The 22043-nt window shown below is 37.4% G+C and overlaps 1 protein-coding gene across 1 annotated transcript; it reads left to right on the forward strand.

Moving 5' to 3' along the window:
• Positions 1-3315: 3315 nt before the first annotated feature.
• Positions 3316-5406, forward strand: LOC145016742 (ATP-dependent DNA helicase PIF1-like). The gene is made up of 4 exons (XM_078974971.1): positions 3316-3449; positions 3557-4219; positions 4304-4523; positions 5296-5406. The coding sequence occupies exons 1-4, from the start codon at positions 3316-3318 to the stop codon at positions 5404-5406; spliced, it is 1128 nt and encodes a 375-aa protein (XP_078831097.1).
• Positions 5407-22043: the final 16637 nt, after the last annotated feature.

The raw sequence follows: 22043 nt of genomic DNA on the forward strand, positions 1-22043 counted from the left end.
GGTCATAACTTCTTCGTTATAACTCGGATTTCAATGTTCTTTATATGCACGGAAACCTTGTAACATATACTATAACTTAGTTAAGACTATTCATTCTAAATAATCTTTCATCAAAAATTCATTTTTGATGCCTATCGTCTCTAAATTGACTAGCCCGGATCTACGGGCGTTACATACAATGGAGACGAACAAAACAAATATCAACGAAGAATCCTCTGTGAGTGCTATAAGTGCAACTTAGAGGACCAATACTTATAATAAAGAATATTATCAATGAAGAAAGGAACGAAATATGATGACAAAAAGAAGAGTATACGCCTTTCTGGAGGATCCATATGATTTTTTTTACAAAAACATCCCTATGGAATATCGTGTCTTAAAACCTCAAAATCATTTTGTTCATTACAGAGCAAAACTAATACAGTTTGAATTCCCTACCTTTTGTTGCATGAGTAGGAAGACAAAACTAGCATACTCCCCTATTCCCACAGAATTGCTCCAACTATTCACAAAGCAAGATCGTCTAGAAGAAGTTTTCAGGCACACCATAAGGGCGTACAACTCAAAAAAAAATTCACATCATTGGGTGTCAAGGTGGATAAGGAATTGGAGAAAATGACTTCTAGAGTATATACTTTTTGTACGCACGGAACATTCAAGGGAAGGCGAGCCGAAGTACTTGCAGTTGTACTTTTATGATGGTCAGAATGAATTATCATAGAGAGCTAAGCACCTGAATGTTGATAGAAAAATCATTGAAAAACTTACTCATATTCTTTCTTCGAACCCATATGTTAGAACATTTCGACGTCTTTCAAATCTAGGTCCACTTGACAATTATAGAGTGACTTTGAATGCATCGGTGGAACTTGACCAGAGGGTGTACAATAAGTCGACCACATCTGAGGTTTGAATGCTATTACTTATCTTTATGTTATTTAAAATAAAATGTGTTATATTTATTATGAAAGATATACATATTATTTACGTTATTGAACCATACATTTACATAGGTTGCTGGTATTTGGGTCGAACGCAATGAGAACATCACTGCATATAAGAGAAGTATTATTGTGTATGGGAGGTCAGACCATACTAAAACAATTCAACCTCGTTATGGTTGTTATGATCCGTTGTCTTATCCTTTATTGTTTCCTAACGGAGAGTCTGGATGGCATCCTAAAATACCAAGACAGGGAGTCTCCATCGATGAGATTATTACTAAAAATGAAAATGCTGACGATGATTTGGAAAGTATGCCTTAAACATTATATTTTACATTTGTATTACAAATAACAACTATTACCTTAAGCGTACACATAAAAAATGTTATAAATATAATGTAAATTATGATATCACATATTCTAATTCAATTGGAGGTAGGAATACTGTAACTATGCACGAGTATTATTGTTACAAATTCCAAATACATTCAAATCATAACGTAATTCTATTGGGAGGGAGATTGTTCCAAAATTTTGTGGTAGATACGTACATAAAGATTGAGACTTCACGTTTGGTTTTTTGTGAAAAAAAAACAAACCAAAATTAGAGTTGATTTATATTAAGGTATTGTTGATTGCTTTGATGCTGGTGAGGGTCAAACAAGTATGGTTCGACAACGAGTTGTGTTACCTTCAAGTTTCATTGGAGGCCCACGTGACATGCGAAGGCGATTTCTGGATGCCATGACATTAGGTCAAGAGAATGGTAGGCCTGATATATTCCTTACAATGACATGAAACCCAAATTGGAAAGAAATTGTAGATGAGTTATTGCCTGGAGAAACAGCTCAAGATCGACCAGATCTTGTTGCAAGAGTTTTTTGTGCTAAATTAGAGGATCTCAAGGTACAATTATTGAAGAGGAATGTCATTGGTGAGGTAGGAGCACATGTATATGTGGTAGAGTTTCAAAAGCGTGGATTGCCACATGCACATTTCCTCCTAATAATGAGACCTGGACATAAGATGACAAATCCAAACGATTATGACAAAATCGTTTGCGCTACAATTCCAGATCCAATAAAGTATCCTGCAATGCATCATCTAGTTAAAAATCATATGATTCATGGTCCTTGTGGTAGTTTACGAGAAAAAATTCCATGTATGGAGGGTGTGCCCAAAAAATGTCATTTCAAGTATTCTAGGCAATTCAACGACAAAACATCACAAGAAAAAGACTCATATCCATTATATAGAAGGAGAAATAATGGAATTGAGGTGAATATAAGAAATACAAAATTGGATAATAGATGGGTGGCTCTGTACAACCCAAAGTTGCTAATGGTGTTCAATTGTCATATCAACGTTGAGGTTTGTTCGAGTATAAAAATTGTGAAGTACATCTTCAAGTATGTTTATAAGGGTCATGATAAACAAGTTATCCATATTGATAAAGACAAAGAAAATGACACGATTAATGAAATACGCATTTTTCAAGATGCGCATTATGTATACCCTCCTGAGGCGATGTGGCGGATTTTTTGCTTTCCACTTTCTTAGATCTACCCTTATGTGATGGCTTTGAAAAATACATCTGCTGAATCAATAGTTAGTTAAGTTCAAAGATGGTGATAGAGTGGAAGATATTGTTGAAAGGGAGAAAGATAAGAATTCAATTTTGACAGCATTTTTTGAGAAGAATAAAGAAGACTCCAATGCTAGAAAATATTTGTACAAGGATTTCCCCAAGCATTTCACATGGAATTCGAGCACACATTGTTGGAGTCCCTGAAAACTAAAATCAGTGATAGGAAGACTGGTTTATACTAATCCAGCTGAAGGAGAGAGGTACTACCTACGCCTTCTTTTATGTCATATTAATGGGCCTACTTTCTTTGAAGATATATACACAACCAATGTTGTATTACATCCTACATTTCAAAAAGCAGCTCTTGAGAGAGGATTAATAGAGACTGATGATAACGTGTCCCAATGTCTTGCAGAGGCTTCCTTATTTCAATACCCCAATGCACTTAGAAGGCTATTTGCTATGATATTGATTTTTTGTGAACCGGGCGATGTTCGTAAGTTATGGTGTGACCACTATGATTCTCTTTCTGAAGATTATAGGAAACAATATGCGTGTTCTGAACGAATCCAGAATATGGTCCTCATCGAAATCAAAGTCTTCTTACAATCTTTGGGAAAGAAACTTAGTGGTTATGGTCTTCCAGATGTGAATGAAGACATTAATTGACAAGCAAGAGGTTGTCGTAAGGTGCAAGAAGAATACTCTATACTTGTGGAAAACAAAGACTTACATGCAAAATACTCTCTCAATCCTAACCAGAAATTCGCATATGATGAGATAATGAGGCATGTAGAAGAAAACGTTCCGGTTGTGTTCTTCATAGATGGTCTTGGTGGAACTGGAAAGACGTTTTTGTATAGAGCTTTATTAGCAAATATCCATGCCCGTGGTGTCATTGCACTTGCGACAGCTACGTCAGGTGTTACGGCTAATAAAATGCAGGAGGGAGAACAACCCACTCGCGATTTAAAATTCCTATCAATCTTGAAAATAACTCGATGTGCAAAATAAATAAACAAAGTGGGGTAGCTCATCTACTTCGGGAGGCAAAGGTAATCATATGGGATGAAGCATTAATGGCTAAGAGGCAAGCAGTAGAGGCAGTTGATCGAACAATGCAAGATATCAGAGGTGAGAAACTCCCGTTCGGTGGAAAGATAATGATTATGGGAGGTAACTTTAGACAGGTGTTGCCAGTTGTAAAGCGTGGCACGCGAGCACAAATTGTTGACTCTAGCTTAAAAATGTCACCTCTTTGGCCTTCGATTAAAAGGCTTCAGTTAACTATCAACATGAGAGAAGTAACTGACCCATGGTTTTCAGATTTTTTATTACGGGTTGGTGATGGAAATGAGGAAACAGTGGATGAGGACTTTATTCGCATACCTGATGACATAGCTATTAAATACACTAATAAAGCTAACTCAGTGGATGCTCTTATTGATGCAATCTTTCCTTCTCTGCAATCCAACGAAGCTGATACGAAATTTATCATTTCTAGGGAAATATTGACAACTAAAAATGAGAGTGTTGATGAGATAAATGACCAAATGATCGAGCGGTTTTCAGGAGAGAAAAAAGTTTACTACAGTTTTGATGAAGCGGAATACGATAGTAATAACTTATATCCGACGGAGTTCTTGAACTCGCTGAATGTTAGTGGTCTTCCCCCTCATTATCTTCGGTTAAAAATTGGTTGCCTAATAATACTATTATGAAATATCGATCCATCAAATGGATTATGTAATGGGACCAGATTGATATGTAGAGCTTTCCAGCTAAATGTCATTGACGCAGAAATAGCTATTGGTCAACATGCTGGAAAAAGAGTATTTTTGCCAAGAATTCCTCTATGTCCGTCTGATAATGAGATGCTCCTATTCAAATTGAAGAGAAAGCAATTTCCACTTCGCCTTAGTTTCTCGATGACGATCAATAAAGCTCAAGGACAAACAATTCCAAACGTGGGAGTTTATCTACCAAAATCGGTATTCTCACATGGCCAACTTTATGTGGCCTTATCCAGAGGAATATCATGTGTTAATACAATGGTATTATTAAAGCCAGAAAAAAAAAACATTCGATCATGATGCAATCTACACATCAAACGTAGTGTACAAAGAAGTTTTATGTGATTAATAAGGTAAAATTAAGAACTCATTATTTTTCAATTGTTACAATACTTATCCTATATAATAATTTGATGTTTATTGCAAAACATGTCATTATATCCATGCATCAACTTTTATCTATTGATGATTTAAAAAAACAAACATACATGATTGTTGATTGATATTTATAACGAAGTAACACGTAAATTTATTTATCAAGGTTTAATTGTAGAAATGAAAGAATCATCAATATTTTGTAGCTTGTTCAATACTTCACTGTTTTTATGGTTTGATCAAATTGCCGCAAAGAAACTATTCAACAAAATGTGTTAATTATCGCTCGGAAACTATTCTTCGCCGCCGCTTTACGCGGGTACACCACTAGTGTGTGTGTGTGTGTGTGTGTATATATATATTAAAATTATGTCAAAACTCATGACATACAAAACACGTCGTAAAATGTCTATCAAGAATTAGAAGCATGTTACAAATTATGACATAAAAAGTCAGTCGAAAATGTATATCGAAAATGCACGTCGTGTATGTCTTACCATAATTGTAGGTTAAGAAGTCGGTCGTATATTTGATGACATACTATTTGTTTGTCATTTTCATTTATGACATGACTTTCAATGACAATTATGTCTAGGTATTTACAACAGATGAGCCTTTTTTTCTAGGAGGGTGTGCATTCATGACACTTTTCTTCCAATTTGTAGATGGCCATGCATTTGTGTCGGAAAAATGCTTCTGCCCTTAGCACCATATTTTTCACTTTGGTTTCGATATACGACAAACGAAATTTGTGTATTAACATCCCATGAGAAATTAAATTGACCGCACTCATAGAGAAATGCACCAACAACTTATAGAAAGTAGAAATTAACATCGCATTACTATTATTCTGCTGGTATAGCACAATATAAGGGATGAACATGATAAACACCAAGAAATCTGCAAGTATCGCATTTATTATAACTTTCTAGATTCTGTTTAAAATAGACAATGGCTAAAATAAAATGTGTGACCTGACAACGAACTACAGATCAGGGATCAGTAGATATAAGATTTCGAATAACTTTGTTTAGTCTGCAATGTCAAGATGGCTCCACCTGTTGGTTATATTGTTTATATAAGCAGAAGCTCTTTTATCAATACCAGGTTCAGCCACCCAACGAACACCATCTTGATCACTAGGAAAAACTTTGTATGCTTTTAGAGAATCATCCCATGCATCCTCTTCATCTCCTCTGGTCTTCTTAGCTTTGAATATATTCAGAATGGCGTAGGATGTTTTCTTTTGCCAACTGTTTCTTCCCATAGTACCTTCAACTCGTTTATCTCTTTGTTATCCTTCAAAAGTTTTGTTAGCAGAAGTTTATAGTTAGACAATGGGTATGAAATTCGTGGCGTTGTGATATGAAAATCAAGTTTCATTGGCTTCTATTTATACTAGTTAAAGAGGTATAAGTTGGCTAAAAGCGGAGAATCCATTAGAGTAAAGCCTTGATCATGAGTCACCAATATAAAATAGCTTATTTTACAAAGGAAAATAAATCGTAGACGAAATTGATAAGACAAAGTAAAAAGAAAGTACAAAGTGGAAAGTGGAAAGGGAACGGAAATGGTAGAAGATACGATTGTTGAACAATGATTTCTTATTTGACCGGTTCACTATATAAATAAATTGTACACCTTCGTCTTTTTATAATAGTAAAATGAAACCTATATATTGAGTTAACACTTATTACCACCCATGCATCAAAATATTATCACTTACAAATTAAACCACCTTTGCTTTATCTATACGTTGTGCACTAGGTTAATTTGTTCAATTTCAGGCTCCATGCTCAAGACTTGATTTTAAATCTCGTTTTTTACATCTTAATAAATAAATTAGAGGTTGCTGAAATATACAATATATATATGACGAATATTTTACCATTTGTGTGTGGTTTCCCCAAAACAATAACCTTTACGACCAACTTTAAATCAAATAAGCGCGTCGAAGTCCATATTAATTTGGTGAGGTTATCAATTACTGTAGTTAATTAACATATATAAATATAATTTAACTTTTCTAGATCTTTAAGTTCTATTAGGATGTGCATGAAAGTCTCAAAGGTTATTCTATATTCTGGCTTCTTTGAGCCTTTTATAATATGAGGGCTATACTTGCATGCATGAAATCCATATAAGGTTTTAATACAAAGGACATATTCTTCAAGCAATGTTAATGCAAAGAATGATCAAAGTACATTTGCGTAGCTGTCTATTCTAGCACATATCACAAAATATTATTTAAGTGTACGTAGATGTTCATCATGTATCTAGCTCTTAGCAGGATACAAAAAAGTTTAGTTTTTTTAAGATCTTAATTTGATATGATTGAATGATTGAATGATTGTCGCTTAATGTATAGACATATTTATAAATAAGGAATCAAAATGTATTAAAGGATGAAGAATCAGAATGCACTTTTACTCATTGTTTTTGTTGCTGATCAGATTATAAAAACAAATTAAAGCGAATCATCTTCCTACTTCAGTATGCCTCCTAGCTGTCTTGCTATTAAAGTTCATTAAAGACCTTCTTAGAAGAAACGATAATGCAAATTTAAATTGATGCTGCTTACATAAAGGGTTTGTAGGTTTTATTCACATCCATCCATTCTAAGCAAGAAATGAACACTAGTTGTCATGCAAATCTCCGTACTCAGATAAAGACTTCCATAAAATATTCCACTATAATGCTCAAAGCAAGAACTGGAATATTTAGGGTATCGTTCTTGCTTGTTAAAAAAATGAACTTATTTGCGTAAAATTAATTATATTTATGCTTTTAGAATATTAATATTTTGCAAACCTGCTTCCATGTCCTTATGTTTTAGTTGTTCCAAAATGAGAATTTTAGTTGATTAGAATTTCAATATTTGACAGATAAAATTATTATTTTTAAAATAGGTGCCATTGCAACAAAGATTCAAGCTGAAAATAGGGAATTCCAAGAAATCCAATTAAAAGAGAATAGGTGTGCTCTTTTAATCCAGTTGAAGGAGATCGCCAAATACACCATAACGTGGACATAAAATTAATGTTGGATCATCTACCGTACAGATTTTTGTGTCTACCCAGTTGTCTCCCAACCAAAGTCGGTTGTCTTGTCCAATTGAAAATTTGAGTTGTCTAAGTTCATTAACTGTGGCAACCTGGACAACCGCCAACATAATATCAAGAACAAATGATTTTGAATGTACAAAGTTTAAATTCGTCTTCTAACAAACCAAAAGTTGTTGAATAATTTTAAGAATTTTTATAAGTAAATGAAACTTTTGGTTTGGGTCTTTTTAAGAATTATTAGATGCAATAAAATTGTTAGATCATAATGTAAATTATATAAGCGGTCAAGGTTATAATAAATGGATAAATATGAGAAAAAAAATCTTAAGTTGTTCAAAACTAAGTATTTAAAATTAATCATAGAACTTTATATATATATATATATATATATATATATATATATATATATATATATATATATATATATATATATATATATATATATATATATATATATATATATATATATATATATATAATCAAGATCAAATAAGAAGGAAATTTTTGGTAGGAAGGTAAGAAGTTTTTTTTCTACATATTCTTTTCGCAAACAAACAAAATGAATCATTAGATGATTCATTTGTAAGATAATTCACAAGAAAAAATTCTCAAAAAAACATCTCGATTATTCATTTATATAATGATTTTGTTGTTATTCACTAAAATTATCATAAAAGTGAATTTTTTCTTAATTTACTTAAAAATTAATCATAAAGATGGTTTTCTGAGAATTTTTTCTTGTGAATCATCTTATAAATGAATCATCTAGTGATTCATTTTTTTTATTCGTCAAAAAAAAATGTCGAAAAAAAAATTCTTACCTTACTACCAAAAAAATTTTGTTACCGGATATATATATATTAGCCGTTTACCCGCGCAAAGCGACGGGTGCGGATCAACAAAATAACATAAAAAATTTGTTAAACAAAATGACGAACAGATAGAGATTTTTTATACCTGAGCTAGGATTAAACGTAAGACATTTTTGGTTCATTCGATTTTAGTAGAAAGAAAAACCAAAGGAGGAGACAGCGAGCATGAGAGAGAACCAAGGTTTTGCGGTGAATGGCTAGACATTCATGATAGACGAATGCTAGATCAATGTGCCTCTTCCAATTTATATAAAATGTTTGATAACGTGTACATCATATTAGACCGATTAAAATGGATATGAAGAACACTTGGTCAAACTTTAACCTATTCAAAATCTTATCATCATTTTATTTTACTTTTTTATTAATGTTGACCGGATAAGATTCAGTATTTACCGATTCAATTGGATATGAGAAACAATTAGTCAATGTTTGACCCATTTAAAATCTTATCATCATCTTATTTGATTTTTTTATAAATGTTGACCGTGTAAGATTTAGTATTTACCGATTCAATTGGATATGAGGAACACTTTGTCAAACTTTGACCAATTCAAAATCTTATCATTATCTTATTTGATTTTTTCATAAATATTGACTGGATAAGAATCAGTATTCTTTTAATGCATAAATTCGTTGTACATGATGCACTAATGGTTTGTATCTCTTAATTTTTAGCATTTGACCAAATTTGCATTTTATATATATATATATATATATATATATATATATATATATAAGTATTCAATCTATATTAATAAAAAAAACATATTGACATATTTTAAATAATTATTCTAAATCAAAAAATTTCAAAGATTTCTTTAACTACAACATTAGATGTAATATTGCTAAGTTTATTGTTAGTATCTAAAATTAATGTTTTTAACTCATATATTCTTAAACTCTAGACATTGCAACATACAGTTAACCAGAATTAAGCACTAATTGTCACAAAAACAACCCCAGTTTTGATAGAGACTATCTTTGACTCTAGTTTTTTTTTGTCATCGCAATAGATACAGTCAGTGAAAATTGTCTTCTTTAAAATGTGAAAAGACTTTATTGTAATGATTGTACAATTATTTATATTAATTTCGGATATTATCTACTAAAATCTCTAGAAAGTCCCAATATTTTGGAAATAATTTTACTAAATTCCTAAAAAATTTACTTTTTGACCAGAAAATCCTAAGAAACCGGATAATTTATGCACTTTAGCCCTTTTTTGCCTGTTCAACAGGTCATGGAACCAAGTTGCTAATTTTTCGAAAATAATTGGATTTTTCTGCAAATTCCGTTAATATTTGTATATAATGTATATATATATATATATATATATATATATATATATATATATATATATATATATATATATATATATACGTATATATGTATGTACATTTTTAAGTTTTTATATGTTTATTTTTATGTATTTTAAATGTATAAACGTATTTTTTATGTATTTTTGTATATTTTTAACCATTTTACATATATTTTATGTATTTTTATCTTTTATTGTTTTATGTGTTTCGTATTTATATGTATTTTTATATATTTATATATTTTTTAAGTTGTTAATATAGATATTTATGTATTTTAAATATATAAATGTATTTTTTATGTATTTATATGTATTTTTAAGTATTTTATATATATTTTAATGTATTTTTATGTGTTTTTTATGTATTACGTATTTATATGTATCTATGTATCTTTTAAGTTTTTTTTATATAAATACGAGCTTTTCTGTTGATCCATAATTTTCTGCTTGCCGATTGGGTAGTTAACCACGACAGTGCCCCCTTTCACCCTACTCTCTGTTGATCCACGGTTTTTTGCTTGTCGGTTACCACAACGACGATCAGCTACCGTCGAACCCCACAACACCACCACCTTCATTATCGGTGATGCTTCGATCCCGGTTTTGCTGCGAAAATGGTGATGTAAAAAACATCTTCCAATACTTATGATAATGAACTTTCGATTCTACGACGAGGACCATTGAGCCAATGAGGGAATTCATATTAATTATATATTTTTCTTTAATGGTATTGAGTCTAAATCATTATGTAATTAGTTTCCAATATGTGTAACATGAAATTTATCTGATTTTGGTATGTGTTGATGTTTGATTTGGGTTTTTTCCATCTGTGGTGTGAATAGGGTTTTTTGCAGCTAAGCATAGGAAAACATGGAAGGAGTTTATTTGTTATAATGATTACATAGGTTTGTTTGCTTCTCCTTTTTTTTTTTTAATATTTGGTATTTTGTTTTTCTTACTTGTGCTTTGTGTTATGTTGCAGGAAGATGCAAAGACTCTTGACAAAAATGCCACAAACAATTAACAATTTGAGGTGTGTGTATTTTCTTAGTGCCTAAAATGCAATTTATTTTGTGGCGGTGATGAGTTATTTATATCTATTTTAATTTGGGCTATTATAATTTTAAATTTAGTTTTGTTTGGTTAAATTTACAAGTACATTGTTATATAGGATAAAAGTACCGTTTGAGGTAATATACAATTCAAAAAAAATGATTAGGCTTAATTATGTGTAACTTGGGACTTTCAGAAGTTACTATTTATGCACCTACATAGGATGCAAAGTTTGAAAGCATGTTGAGCGGGCTTTATCATACCTTATGTCCGTTGTAACTACATCTGAAGGAAGACATAAAAACGACATTATGTAAGTTAAGTACACGTAATATCTTGTAAAAAAATAGGATAACACATTTAAATGTATTGGATTTGTATGAATTTAATTAGTTTGTACTTAACTTAGCTTTATGAAATAAATTGAGTAAATGCAAACTACATTGTTATAACCGATAATGTGTGTTGTAATATTTATTAACTTTGTTGTTGAATAAGATTTTTTTTTTTTTGTAGATTTATTGTATTGGTTTTTTTTTCGCATTTTAGGCAGGAAAAAATGGATTTTTTTTTACATTTCTTTTACTAATTTAGACGAAAAAGCGTCCCTAAATAGATTCGTAGGTATTTCGTAGATAAAAAGTTAATTTTAGTCAAACTCAACTCCTGTTGCTATTTCATAGGAAATCTGTAGGTAAATTCTGCAGTTGGTATTCCATACATAGAAAGTCAATTTTAGTCAAACTTGAATTATGTCCGTAACGACCGAAAAATACAACCAAATTTAAATTTTTCAAAAACAACCCGATTTCATTAAATTGTTTACAAAAAGGTTTTCAATAAAAATCATTTAGAGTATTCCCAGAACCACATTGCTACAAATCATGAGGAGCGGTACGATCACGCCTTCGCCTTGCCACAGTCTCCTGAAGAACCTGAAAAACATTAAACCACAACTGTAAGCCCGAAAGCTTAGTGAGTTACCCCCAAAATACCAACCACATATGCGCCCTTCCAGGCTACGACCTTCTGGTCCAAAACATATTGCCTTCCGGCCCATAACATATAAAACATACATAACATAACAGAACATAGAACAGCCATGCATATCGGGACTACTGTGTGACTGGTCCACCGTATCGGCCTTCAGTCCACCGGATCCATCCTCCGAGTCTAGTCATGTCCTTCGAGTCTACAGTGTGGTTGGTCTGCCCGCACTGGGCCTTCAACTCACCTGGTCCACTCTCTGCATCTACAGTATGACTGGTCCGCCCGCATCGGGCCTTCAGTCGGTCTGGTCCACTCTCCGAGCCTCGGCACGTCTGGTCCGCCCTCGTGGGGCCTACAGCCTATCCGGACCGCTCGCTGGGCCTTCGGAATAACCGGTCCGCCCTAGGTATCTTGGCCTACAGCACAAAGCAGGACCCGCCTCAACCCATCTCCAGTCCAAACAACCATGTGCACAAAACATACAATCATATAACAGTCATAGTCAACAAACCGAGCAGCAGATCACATAGCATATCTTTACCCTAACCAGGTTACCGACCTAACCGGTCACTAGCATAGCATCACTCTATATATCGGGAAACTGACCATAACAAGGTCTCCTAGCATGTACCATCCTAGCTACCAGGATGCAGACACATCAAACAATAACATAATAACCATACCCGAATCATAATCCAATAAAGGGTCGGCCTTGGTGCCTTAGACCCTGTTGATATAGTGAGGATAACTCACCTCGAAACTGCCGGCTGAAAGGATAAGATCCCGCTGCTCCGAACTCTGACACGAACTCCTCCACTGGACATCAAAACATTCAACTCAATATATATATACTCTTATTTACCAAAATACCCCTGGAAGACAACTGGTCAACCCCTGACTGACTCTACTCGCCGAGTCAACCCGATGACTCGCCGAGTCCCCAAGCTCAGAACTTCCCTCAATCTGCGACCTGACTCGCCGAGTCACCCCGAGACTCGCCGAGTCCAACCACTTTGAGTCAACTCGCACCCAACTCACCGAGTCATCCCTTGACTCACTGATTCATCGACTCAACCAGAAATATTGGGACTCTTCGACAAGACTCGCCGAGTCCAAGAACAGACTCGCCGAGTCTAAGGCTATCTTCAACCTACTCGCCTAGTTGTTCTTCCAACTCGCCGAGTTCCAGGCCATCTTCAAGCAACTCGTCGAGTCCACCCATGTGACTCGCCGAGTCAACCCGATCTGAATCAATTCAGAAGCACTCCAGGCCATGCAATTGATCCAAAACATAGATCCAACCTCCTACAATCCATCCATCACGTAAAGTGGCAAACTTTACGTGAATCTAAAGAGATCTAGGCCTTATTCACCTTAGAACTAAGGTTTGGGACATGATAGCTCCATTAACAACACAAGAACAGAGGCTTTAATGCTCTTAAGATCTTCTCCACTCCAGATCTGAGGTAGCAACCTCAGATCCATCCTCCAAACTCAAGATGTCATACAACTAAGCTTCCCACACAACCCCAAAATGAGAATCTAGGAAAACACAGCCCAAGAACAAAAGTATTACCTCCAAAGAATGCCTCAAACAGCAAAGAAACTCGAATCCAAGCAAAGCCCTTTGATCCAAGCCTCTTCTCCTTCAAGATTTCTTCAACCCACACCTCTCCAAGCTCCAATTTGCTCAACAATGAGGTTCCTCCACAGAATTAGGGTTTTTGGGACTCAAGGGGGGATCAAGGAGGCTGTGGAGGAACATAATGATCTATAGGGCTCATTCCCCGGATTTAGGGTTTTCTTCGCCCAGCACCTACTCGTCGAGTCCATCTTTGGACTCGCCGAGTAGGCCATTTGACACGCGACCAAAATCTCGACCTGACTCGCCGAGTCCATCCATGTGACTCGCCGAGTCGCCCTCCAAAACTTACACTTTTAACCCTTCAACTCTACTCTTTCAATTCCAGGATGTTACAATTCCCCCCCACTTAAATTAGGCTTCGTCCTCGAAGCCTACGGCATCTCAACTTCAAAATACTTCCCACGACGCGCCACCTGACCTTGACCGGACCAAATCCCTCAAGACACAACCATAGAAACCAGAAGCTCACTTTCTCCTTTCATACGGTGTCCCAACCACCTACTCAACCTGGGCACCAGCTGTACCCTCCGATAGCAGCACTCAACAACCGAGAATTACCCATGATGCCTTACTGCTCCAATTCTCATCTTTCACTTGACTCGTTTGGCTAGAAAAAAAGACCCATTCTTCAATTTCCGGAGCAACTCCTCCGAGTTCTCCTCTCGCAATCACACACACATGCTGATTTAGCTCTAGCACCCTCAGGTCTGGAAAACCCGATACACTGATGATATCCTCAAACATCCTTCCAGGATGAACCGCTAATACATACCCAAAACCCTTATCAGAATCTCACTGAGAGTCCAAGACTCTCTCCTCGCATCCCTTCCGAACCCCTCTCCCTGGGTCTACGCCTGCAGAATTCCCTCCGCGCCTTGAGCAGACATCTCAAGTCGAATGAGCTTTTATTCTACTGCCACAAACACGCTACTCAAAACCATCGACGAACCACTCCAATCATAACTCTACACTGCCGCTTTCACTTCCGTGAATTCGCACTCCCTTTCGGAATTTCATTCCTCCCTCTTTCCTTACCAAGGAAACCACTCGTCCGCCCTATCACCATGACAGGTACTATGGGGCTCACCCCACGCTACACTACCTCTTTAAAGCGTACCCGACATCCATACATCACCACTACTCCGACTCTCTTCGCAGGGACTCTCAAGCCCATGCACTACCTTCACTACTCAAGATCGCTACTCGGGACCAGACCTCCCAATGTAATCACACTGCAACATACGCAATACATGTCCTCGAACCGATCCAATAATACTCGCAGAGTCTTCAGCATGACTGGACCGCCTCCCCAGGCCTTCAGCCAATCTGGACCACTCTCAGAACCTTCAGCGAATTTGACTGGACCGTCCTCCGAGCCTTCGGCCTGACTGGTACGCCTACCGGCCTTCAGTCTATCTGAACCGCTCAACAAGCATTCATCACTCCGAGCTATCTCTTCGGGAAATCTTCCCATGCATATCGTTCTATCCCTCTAGGGGTTCCGAACTCTATCTCCATCTTACATGCTCGATCCCGGCCTGCTCCCAGGCCTTCCACAATCAAATGCCCTAGGTCTGTATTCCGCCCCGCATGCCTGTTACTCACTCATACGAGCCTGCTCTCGGCTGAAAGAAATACCGCTGAATTCCCAAAGCAGCCAAGCAACCTCTCAAGCCTAACGACCATCCGGAGAATTTCCAATTCTCCCCCACTTAAGACACTGACAATTAATCACCGATCGCCATCACCGATCTCCCAAAGCAACCTTGCAGAAGACCAACACTTACACGCAAAATGTTTCTTCCCGGCGCTAACAACTTCCATAAAAATCATGTTTCCACACTGAGCAATCCGCTCGAAAGGAACCCAATCTTCAAATATCCATCCCTCAGACTACAGAGGCTACCTGACATTCAAACCAACGTCTCATCCGCCACTAATCCTCACAGAGATAATCTACAATAGCTCGAAGTACTAATCCATAACCATATCGATCCTTCAGGGAACAAAGGATACCACAACGAAATCTCGAACACAACTCGCCAAACCCTCAAGGAACAACGGATACCACACGAGAACCCGAGACGCAAACCCATAACCATCCAACGAGACTAGCCGATAAACGATAATCCCACAATAATCATAAATAATCAAGACACATGAAAGAAACATACCCTCAACGGCAAACCGATAAGCACGATCCTAAGCCCTTGGGGGCTCTACTCCACCCTGACCTCCACCTGTGATCCTCAACGTAGCCGGTGCTAGAGCCTGCACCGGTCCTGCAGCGAGCCGTGGACATTTGACCCTCAAATGTCTAACCTGATGACAATGATAACATATCCTCAAATCCCGAACCGGCACTGACTGTCGATAATCCCTCGCATAGTGTCCCTCCTATCCGCACTTGCGGCATGCTCCACCGGACCGACAAACTCCGGCATGACCCCTTCCACACTTTCCACAGACGTGGCTACCCTGATCTCCCATCCTGGAATCAACGGTCTTAGACCGTTTCGTTGCCGGCTGCGACTGAACCGGAGCTTGCCTCAGCTCACGCATCTGCAACTCAATCTCTAACTCACGCCGCCTGGCGGCCTCCTGCAACTCCAGCAAGGTCTCGCACCTCTGCGCAGACACAAACTACCTGATGTCTCTCTTTAGCATACTCAGATATCGGGACATCTGAGCCTGCTCCGAAGCGAACTCGGGGAAAAACATCACCCTCTCAGTAAACATCCTGGTGATTTCCGTCACCGACCCCGAATCCTGTTTCAGCTCAAGGAACTCCTGAGCCAACCTCTCCCTCTCGACCTGCGGAACATAACGAGTGCTAAACATCTCTCTGAACTGATCCCATGAAATCGCAGCCCTCTGCGCATCCAAGTATGACCCCGTGGTCAATCTCCACCAATCCTTTGCCCCAAGCCTTAACAGGTTCAGAGCACACCTCACCCTCGGATCAGTAGGGCAAGAACACGTGAAGAAACATCCCTCCACATCTGATAACCATCTCACAGCAACGATCGGATCCTGAACTCCATCAAAAGTGGGAGGCTTCGTATTATCGAAGTCCCGATACTGAAATCCTCTACTAGCTCCTCCCCCTGCCGCTACTACAGCTGCTGTAGCCGCCGCGGCAGCCGTCTCCGTGAGAGCCGCATAGCGCTCATCAAAATACTCCACCATGGCGGTCTTGATGGACCTAAACAACTCCGGCAGCTCAGCCCGAAACAATGCAGCAACCTCATCATGCAGGATCTCACGAATCCTCGCATCCAACTTGTGCGTACTCATCTGACTGACAACCTCGGGTTGTACGGACCCACCCGGAACTCCCTCTCCTGCTCCCGATCCTGACCCGGATCCACTCCCAGCGTGTCCTGAAGTCTCCATACTGAAAATAAACCACCAGAAATCTCAGACACTTCCCACTATCCCGGGAACCAACTTTCAACCCAACCCTAGGGGTCATGGTTTCCCTAATACGCGTATGGGTCCTGTGCTTTCAGTAGTACGGGCCCATACTACCTTCCACACCTACCCATATTTGTATGAAGTACTTCCACAACACCCTAGCGAAAACATACATACCAACGCTCTATCTTTACAACTAGAGGAACACTAGAATCTCTCACAAGGAAACCCTAGGCTAGCAGGTATCATAAATCAGGCAACACATCAAGAAATCCTGAAGATCCCTAGCCTAACTCTAGCATGCTGTTCTATCAAAGCTCAATAAAACAAATATCATGTATGCTATTTTGGGGTTACTTACTGGCTCCGGCTGATCGTACCTCCGCGTCCTCCTTTACTTATTTTGAAAACCATTTTAAATTCTCTTTTGAAAACCCTCCTCGATTTGAGACTGGAGTCACACAAGTGTTCCTCCAATTCACTCAAACAAGGCTTTGATACCAACTTGTAACGACCGAAAAATTCAACCAAATTTAAATTTTTCAAAAACAACCCGATTTTATTAAATTGTTTACAAAAAGGTTTTCAATAAAAATAATTTAGAGTATTCCTAGAACCACATTGCTACAAATCATGAGGAGCGGTACGATCACGCCTTCGCCTTGCCACAGTCTCCTGAAGAACCTGATAAACATTAAACCACAACTGTAAGCCCGAAAGCTTAGTGAGTTACCCCCAAAATACCAACCACATATGCGCCCTTCCAGGCTACGACCTTCCGGTCCAAAACATATTGCCTTCCGGCCCATAACATATAAAACATACATAACATAACAGAACATAGAACAGCCATGCATATCGGGACTACTATGTGACTGGTCCGCCGTATCGGCCTTCAGTCCACCGGATCCATCCTCCGAGTCTAGTCATGTCCTTCGAGTCTACAGTGTGGTTGGTCCGCCCGCACTGGGCCTTCAACTCACCTAGTCCACTCTCTGCATCTACAGTATGACTGGTCCGCCCGTATCGGGCCTTCAGTCGGCCTGGTCCACTCTCCGAGCCTCCGCACGTCTGGTCCGCCCTCGTGGGGCCTACAGCCAATCCGGACCGCTCGCTGGGCCTTCGGAATAACCGGTCCGCCCTGGGTATCTTGGCCTACAGCACAAAGCAGGACCCACCTCAACCTATCTCCAGTCCAAACAACCATGTGCACAAAACATACAATCATATAACAGTCATAGTCAACAAACTGAGCAGCAGATCACATAGCATATCTTTACCCTAACCAGGTTACCGACCTAACCGGTCACTAGCATAGCATCACTCTATATATCGGGAAACTAACCATAACAAGGTCTCCTAGCATGTACCATCCTAGCTACCAGGATGCAGACACATCAAACAATAACATAATAACCATACCTGAATCTCAATCCAATAAAGGGCCGGCCTTGGTGCCTTAGACCCTGTTGATATAGTGAGGATAACTCACCTCGAAACTGTCGGCTGAAAGGATAAGATCCCGCTGCTCCGAACTCTAACACGAACTCCTCCACTGGACATCAAAACATTCAACTCAATATATATATATATATATATATATATATATATATATATATATATATATATATATATATATATATATATATATACTCTTATTTACCAAAATACCCCTGGAAGACAACTGGTCAACCCCTGACTGACTCTACTCGCCGAGTCAACCCGATGACTCGCCGAGTCCCCAAGCTCAGAACTTCCCTCAATCCGCGACCTGACTCGCCGAGTCACCCCGAGACTCACCGAGTCCAACCACTCTGAGTCCACCCGCACCTAACTCACCGAGTCATCCCTTGACTCACTGATTCATCGACTCAACCAGAAATATTGGGACTCTTCGACAAGACTCGCCGAGTCTAAGGCTATCTTCAACCTACTCGCCGAGTTGTTCTTCCAACTCGCCGAGTTCCAGGCCATTTTCAAGCAACTCGTCGAGTCCACCCATGTGACTCGCCGAGTCAACCCGATCTGAATCAATTCAGAAGCACTCCAGGCCATGCAATTGATCCAAAACATAGATCCAACCTCCTACAATCCATCCATCACGTAAAGTGGCAAACTTTACGTGAATCTAAAGAGATCTAGGCCTTATTCACCTTAGAACTAAGGTTTGGGACATGATAGCTCCATTAACAACACAAGAACAGAGGCTTTAATGCTCTTAAGATCTTCTCCACTCCAGATCTGAGGTAGCAACCTCAGATCCATCCTCCAAACTCAAGATATCACACAACTAAGCTTCCCACACAACCCCAAAATGAGAATCTAGGAAAACACAGCCCAAGAACGAAAGTATTACCTCCAAAGAATGCCTCAACAACAAAGAAACTCGAATCCAAGCAAAGCCCTTTGATCCAAGCCTCTTCTCCTTTAAGATTTCTTCAACCCACACCTCTCCAAGCTCCAATTTGCTCAACAATGAGGTTCCTCCACAGAATTAGGGTTTTTGGGACTCAAGGGGGGATCAAGGAGGCTGTGGAGGAACATAATGATCTTTATATAGGGCTCATTCCCCGGATTTAGGGTTTTCTTCGCCCAACACCTACTCGCCGAGTCCATCTTTGGACTCGCCGAGTAGGCCATTTGACACGCGACCAAAATCGCGACCTGACTCGCCGAGTCCATCCATGTGACTCGCCGAGTCGCCCTCCAAATCTTACACTTTTAACCCTTTAACTCTACTCTTTCGATTCCGGGATGTTACAATGTCGTTAATTCGTAAGAAATCTGTAGCTAAACAATTATGTAGCTATTCTCACTACTACAAAATGTCACATAGAACTCGCCATATAAGATCCGTTCTTTGAAAAAATCAGGATTTATAAAGGAGAGAGTTGTATGACCCGGGTTAAAGTAGGAACTGGGTCATATGACTTATATAAACAACCCGATTTCTCATGATACAAACGACTCTTTTAGTTATACAGTTATATGACCGTGTTTTCCAGATACAGGTTTGTTTTATGGTTATGGGGAGCGCATTTAAGTGGGATATATGACTCGTTTATCAAAAACCAGGTTTTTTTACATTTAATTCATCCCCACTTAATTATCACCATATCACCCCTTATCTTGGAGACCAAATGCTCATTTATATTCAATTTCTTCAAGTTTGATACTCATATTTTGTTGTTTATTTTATCATGTAAAACACAAGAAGTAATCAGTTAGCAGTGATGCTTGAACCTAAATATAATTGCACATATCACACAATAAAGAAAAGACCACATCATTTCATGAACACACAACATATCTATGTCTCGTAACACAAACCAATCAATGGACTTTGGAGATGTTTATGCATTCTAGTACCTCCCAAAATATGAACCCACGTCTACCTATCATTTAGAGCAATTGGTCTCATCGCAGGAGACTTTCAAGCATAATTTACAACTATGGAGTTCCATCACCATTATACGCTATATGGTTGCCATTTGAGAGCTAAGTTTTCTCTAATTATGTCAATTTACACACTAAATGAGTCAAACTACTCAATTAAAACACAGTAAATATTCATACTTTAGGCTTAATATCAGTTTACATCTTTGTTTCTTGTTTCTGGACAAGACCGACAACGTTGGAGAATAGGGCCAAAAATTTTGAAGCGTCATGACTTCTGCAATATGAAAGGGCTAAATGTCATGGGTGTATATGGCATCATTTAAATACTTGAGATACTCCATTCAAATTAACACTACAAAAAAATGTTTCCAAAGACTGTTGAGATCATCATCCACATTGCTAAGCCTCTAAATCCACCCCACCCCAGTCCATGTTTGATTTAATGGTTTTAATATCAATGAACTCATTATGACTCCTTCAAAATTAAAAAAAATAATAACATAATCCTTACCTGTCAACTAATGTATATTGACATTTCAACATGTTACAGAATCTCCTGCTATTTTCCTTAATATTCAGAGTTGTTCTGCCTTACAAATAACATAATCCACATCTGACAAATGAACATTGAGCCTCTATCCATACCCTCTTGATTTGATTTTCCTTTGTGTGTAGTTTCCTTTTCTCTCCTTTCTGTTTTACGTTTTCAATCATGCCAAACTATCTTCCCTGTGTGTTTATCTCTCTTTAAAGCAACCCTTCATGATTTGACCTTCAGGTATCTCAATTTCTCTTCGTCATGTGGTTAATAAGAACTCACTCGGTGTTTGTGTATAAAAAAAAATTGTAGTTAATTCGAGAGGGAGAGAGAGAAAGAGAGAGAGAGAGAGAGAGAGAGAGAGAGAGAGGGGACATTTTATGGCTCTGCATCGATAAGGGTGGAATGTTATGGGATTTTGGCGGGAAATATAAGTAATCCCGCCTTCAGGAAAACTAAATTTTTAAATAAAATAGTAATTATATGCATTTATAATAATAGAATCTTTTTATTGATTTTAATAAATTTTACTCTTACAAAATCTTTATAGAAAAAATAAAATTTGTGAAATGAAATTGTAATTTCTTATATGTTTGGTTCACATAGAATGATATATATATATATATATATATATATATATATATATATATATATATATATATATATATATATATATATATATATATATATTCGGTAAGAAATTTATTTTTGTAAGAAGGTAAGAAAATTTTTTTCGACTTATTTTTTTGGCGAACAAAACAAATGAATCACTAAATGAATCAATAATAACATGATTCACAAAAAAAATCCCGAAAAAACATTTCGATGATTCATTTTTATGATGATTTTGTTGATATTCATTAAAATTGTTATAAAAGTGAATTTTTTTTTTCTTGATTTACCTAAAAATGAATCATGAAGGTGTTTTTTTTCGGAATTTTTTCTTGTGAATCATGTAATGATTCATTTCATTTTTTTTCTAAGAAAATATGCATATAAAAAATTTCTTACCTTTCTACCAAAATTTTCCTTCTTATTTGAAT

This window comes from Lactuca saligna, chromosome 9, assembly GCF_052625555.1.
Source record: "Lactuca saligna cultivar CGN05327 chromosome 9, ASM5262555v1, whole genome shotgun sequence".
NCBI lineage: Eukaryota > Viridiplantae > Streptophyta > Magnoliopsida > Asterales > Asteraceae > Lactuca > Lactuca saligna.

Bases quoted from the DNA above. Each gene is read 5' to 3' on its own strand.
- LOC145016742 (XM_078974971.1), top strand. From the start codon at position 3,316: ATGAGGCATGTAGAAGAAAACGTTCCGGTTGTGTTCTTCATAGATGGT. The intron at 3,450-3,556 runs GTCAGGTGTTAC...AAATAAACAAAG, and splicing joins ATTGCACTTGCGACAGCTAC to TGGGGTAGCTCATCTACTTC. The intron at 4,220-4,303 runs GTTAAAAATTGG...ATTGATATGTAG, and splicing joins CTTCCCCCTCATTATCTTCG to AGCTTTCCAGCTAAATGTCA.